Source organism: Struthio camelus, chromosome 14 (assembly GCF_040807025.1).
Source record: "Struthio camelus isolate bStrCam1 chromosome 14, bStrCam1.hap1, whole genome shotgun sequence".
NCBI classification, from domain to species: domain Eukaryota; kingdom Metazoa; phylum Chordata; class Aves; order Struthioniformes; family Struthionidae; genus Struthio; species Struthio camelus.
This window is the reverse complement of record NC_090955.1, coordinates 22287919-22291311: the sequence shown is the minus strand read 5'-3', so window position 1 is coordinate 22291311 and position 3393 is coordinate 22287919. Positions and strand designations below refer to the sequence as shown.

General features: G+C 49.9%; 1 protein-coding gene across 1 annotated transcript; it reads left to right on the top strand.

The window, feature by feature from the left end:
* Positions 1-719: 719 nt before the first annotated feature.
* Positions 720-2980, top strand: RPL29 (ribosomal protein L29). The gene is made up of 4 exons (XM_068960253.1): positions 720-1040; positions 1205-1249; positions 1638-1702; positions 2781-2980. Exons 1-4 carry the CDS (start codon positions 872-874, stop codon positions 2892-2894), a joined length of 393 nt encoding a protein of 130 aa, XP_068816354.1. The 5' UTR covers positions 720-871; the 3' UTR covers positions 2895-2980.
* The last annotated feature ends 413 nt before the right edge of the window (positions 2981-3393 follow it).

The window sequence follows — 3393 nt, the reverse complement described above, 5'->3', positions numbered from 1 at the left end:
ATCTCTTTGGGTCATCAGGGAAGTCAGCTACTCTCCTGCTGGCCCAAGTGATGCCTGAATATTTTTAAGACTCCAGCTCAGTACATTAGGAAGAATTAAAATAATAATTTAAAAATAAAAGTTTGTAAAATTGGGAGATGAAGGCTGCATTATCAAGGAGGATCTTGTGGAGAAGCTCAGTCAAGTAATCTAGCTGCAAAAAAGCCAGTAAATGAGTATTTTCATGTATTTTTACATTATGTGCTAATACTAGCCACCCAGAATGGGGGGGGGGGGGAGGGGGGGGAACAGCCAAATACCTTTTGCAACTTAGACCTTGCTGGAAAAAAAAAAAGAAATATTGAAATCAACTTGTATCGGGACTCAATCCAATGGAGTCGGCAGGCGCGAGGCCTTGAGCGAGCGCGTTCGTGGGGGCCAGGCGCGGCATCAAAAAAAGAAAATGATAATAATAATAATACTTCCTTTGTCAAGAGCCGCGTTTTTGTGGCAGGCGCGGCCCTGCTGGGCCTGGGAGGCACCGGGGGGCCCTGGCGTGGCAACGCGGCGCCCCCGGAGCTGTTCGGTGTGCGTCTTGCAAACGAAGAGTTTACCACCTCTTTGAAGGGGCCTGCGTTTGGCACGAAGAAAACCTCTCCGTAAATTGAGTAACGTTTAATGAACCCATTTGAGGAGGGGAAATAGAAACCTGTCTGGTACAGCATTTTATTGGCCGAGCGAGTGCAAGGCAGGCAGCCGCGCAGGCCGCTCAGCACTTCGCTCCCAAAGGCACCGGCTATGACCTAAGCGCCTCTCTCTCCCTGGGACCAAGCGGGGCGCCGGCCCTGGGCGCCGTCCTTGGGGCTGCGCCGCCCAACGCGGCGCTTCGCAAATGGCGGCCGGGGCGGGGGGGGGGGAGGAAAATGGCGCCCGGAACCTTCCCGCTCGCGCCGCCTGTTGCGCACCGGGCGCGCGCGGCCTTCCGGTCCGTTGGCGCCCCCTTTTCCCGGCAGGCCCCGCGGCGCCCCTTCTCTTCCGGTCCGGCGGCGGCGGCGGTGCTGGTGAGTGTCGCCGGGCGCCATCCGGCTCCATCCGCGCACCGGGGGCCGCGGCCGGGCCGGGAGGGGTGCGGAGGGCAGGGGGGCCGGCAGGGGCAGGGGCAGTGCGCGCGGGGCGGCGGCGCTGGCCAGGCCTCTCCCGACTGAGGCGGTGTCGTTCCGCGCAGGTCGCAGCATGGCCAAGTCCAAGAACCACACGACGCACAACCAGTGTGAGTCCGGCGGCGGCGGCGAGGGCGCTGGGGGCGGCCGGGGGCGGCGGGCTGCGGCGGCACCCGCCCCGGCAGGGGTTTTGCGCGGTTGCTCCGGGTCGCTGGGTTGCGGCGGTCCGGCCTCTGTAAGGCGGGCGGAGGGGGAGGCAGCGCTGTGCCGAGGCCGGGGGGCGGCGTGTTTAAGAAGAGAGGGCTTTGCTAGCGGCAGAGCTTCTCTAGGCCCCGTGTAGCCGCAGACAGAAAGAACCAGACTTCGTTTGCCTTGAAATCAAACGTGCCGCTGTGTGAAATGCTGCCCGTGATGCGTTGCTTTCGATTAAATAATCGCATTCACTTTTTTTTAATAGTTGACATTGTAATTTAAATTGTATTTTTGTCTTCTGAAAAGCCCGTAAGTGGCACAGAAACGGCATCAAGAAACCCAGGTCCCAGAGATATGAATCTCTCAAAGGGGTGAGTATTTCCTTCAGTGCCTCCAGGCTGCTAAGCTGCCGAGGCTTAACCACGAAAATATCCGTATATCGGTTTCAGTGTTTACTCTTTTGGCCAGAATCTTTTCACAAACAGCTTGTTTTTCAGGTTGTCAGAACTACCATGTGTTTATTTTTCATCTTTTGCTTACCTTATTTGCAACTGTAATAGTTACCTGTCTCAAGCCTTAGTTGCAACTAGAAAAGCTATTTTTTGGTGTAGATTTGTGTAGAGGAGCTTTTCTTCTGTGTTGAACTGGAAAAATTAAATATGTTCTAACCCACATGAGAGCCACGTACATCTAAAACCGCCTTTTGGGTATTAGCCACCTTTGTCCCTCTCCTAGTTGGTCTGTTATTGCTGCTTCTGGTGGAACAGATGCGTGCAAGTTGGGTGGCACGTCTCAGTTTTGAATCCTGCTGTCTTTCCTGCTTCTCTGTAGCCTTCGTTGTTATTTTTCTGTCAAGACTAATATAGGGAAGCTTACTCGGTAGATATCCAGAAATGCCAATTCCTGACAAGTCACGCAAGAATGACAGCGTTCTCCTTTTCCTGGCATTAGGCAAATGGTATAGCAGTATCTTTTTCCACAATTGAAAGTGAGAAAGAAGAAACAAAGCATTTTAGATTTGGAGAGGGAGGGTTGTGGTGCTGTCTGCCTTGCGGATGTGATTATTGCCTTTTAAGAGGTGATGTAAAAACTTGTTTTCCGCATAGCTCAGGATTACATGTACCTGTGCTCACCTGACAAGACTTGTTTGTGATGGTTCAGATCCAGAATGTATCTCGTGAATGAAATTTTGATGTTGTGACAAGGCAGTTTATCTCGTTAACAGCCTTCTTCAGTTTGTCCTGTTCTTTCTGTTTTATTTTTTTAATGTTATAGAAAACAGCTAGTTTAAAGGATGGCCAAGGTGGGCTAAAACAGTTCTATTGATGTCCTAAATAGGAAATTTTTCTGAATTAAATGCAGCCAGCATTTAGGAGGAACTGGAACATACTGGGAATGTCCGTGTTTTTATATGCATCATTTCTGCATGTTTTTCCCTTATTTTTGTAGGTTGATCCCAAGTTTCTGAGGAACATGAGATTTGCGAAGAAACACAACAAAAAGGGGCTGAAGAAGATGCAGGCCAACAACGCCAAGCATGCCGCTCTGCAAAAAAAAGACTGATGTGGTTTAAGACAAAGAACCAGTTTTTCTGTTGGCATGTGCATCACAGTGTTTTTGTACAAATAAAATTGGATGTAACAGCTCCAGAGCGAGTGTCTTCAGCTTCTGAGTTTGAAGGAGAACGCTCAAACTTCTTGTATGAGTTCCCTTTTAAATGTCAGTCGTGTATCATCGCACCTGCACGTAGGGAGTGACCCATATCTGTGGTTTTTCTTCCCTGTCAAGTCAGTCAGGCTTCTGGAGAGACTCCGCATTAATGTGCATCAACCTCCACACAGAGCAGCTGCTGCCTCCTCAGTTTATTCTGCTGTGCCTATGAATGTTTCGAGTTCATAGTCTGTTTTCAAATTTGTAAGTCGGCTAGTCTTTTTTCAAATTGTGTTACATTCATTTAGCGAAGCTTTAAAATTAAACAAAGGGTCCTGTGTGTCTTCTAGTACACCTTGCATCTGATGTTGATTTGATTCTTAGGTGAGAGTATTCAATACAGGTAACAATG

Coding starts and splice junctions, on each gene's coding strand:
- RPL29 (XM_068960253.1), top strand. CDS start 872: ATGGCGGCCGGGGCGGGGGGGGGGGAGGAAAATGGCGCCCGGAACCTT. Junction 1,041..1,204: donor CGGCGGCGGCGGCGGTGCTG/GTGAGTGTCGCC, acceptor CGTTCCGCGCAG/GTCGCAGCATGGCCAAGTCC. Junction 1,703..2,780: donor GATATGAATCTCTCAAAGGG/GTGAGTATTTCC, acceptor TTATTTTTGTAG/GTTGATCCCAAGTTTCTGAG.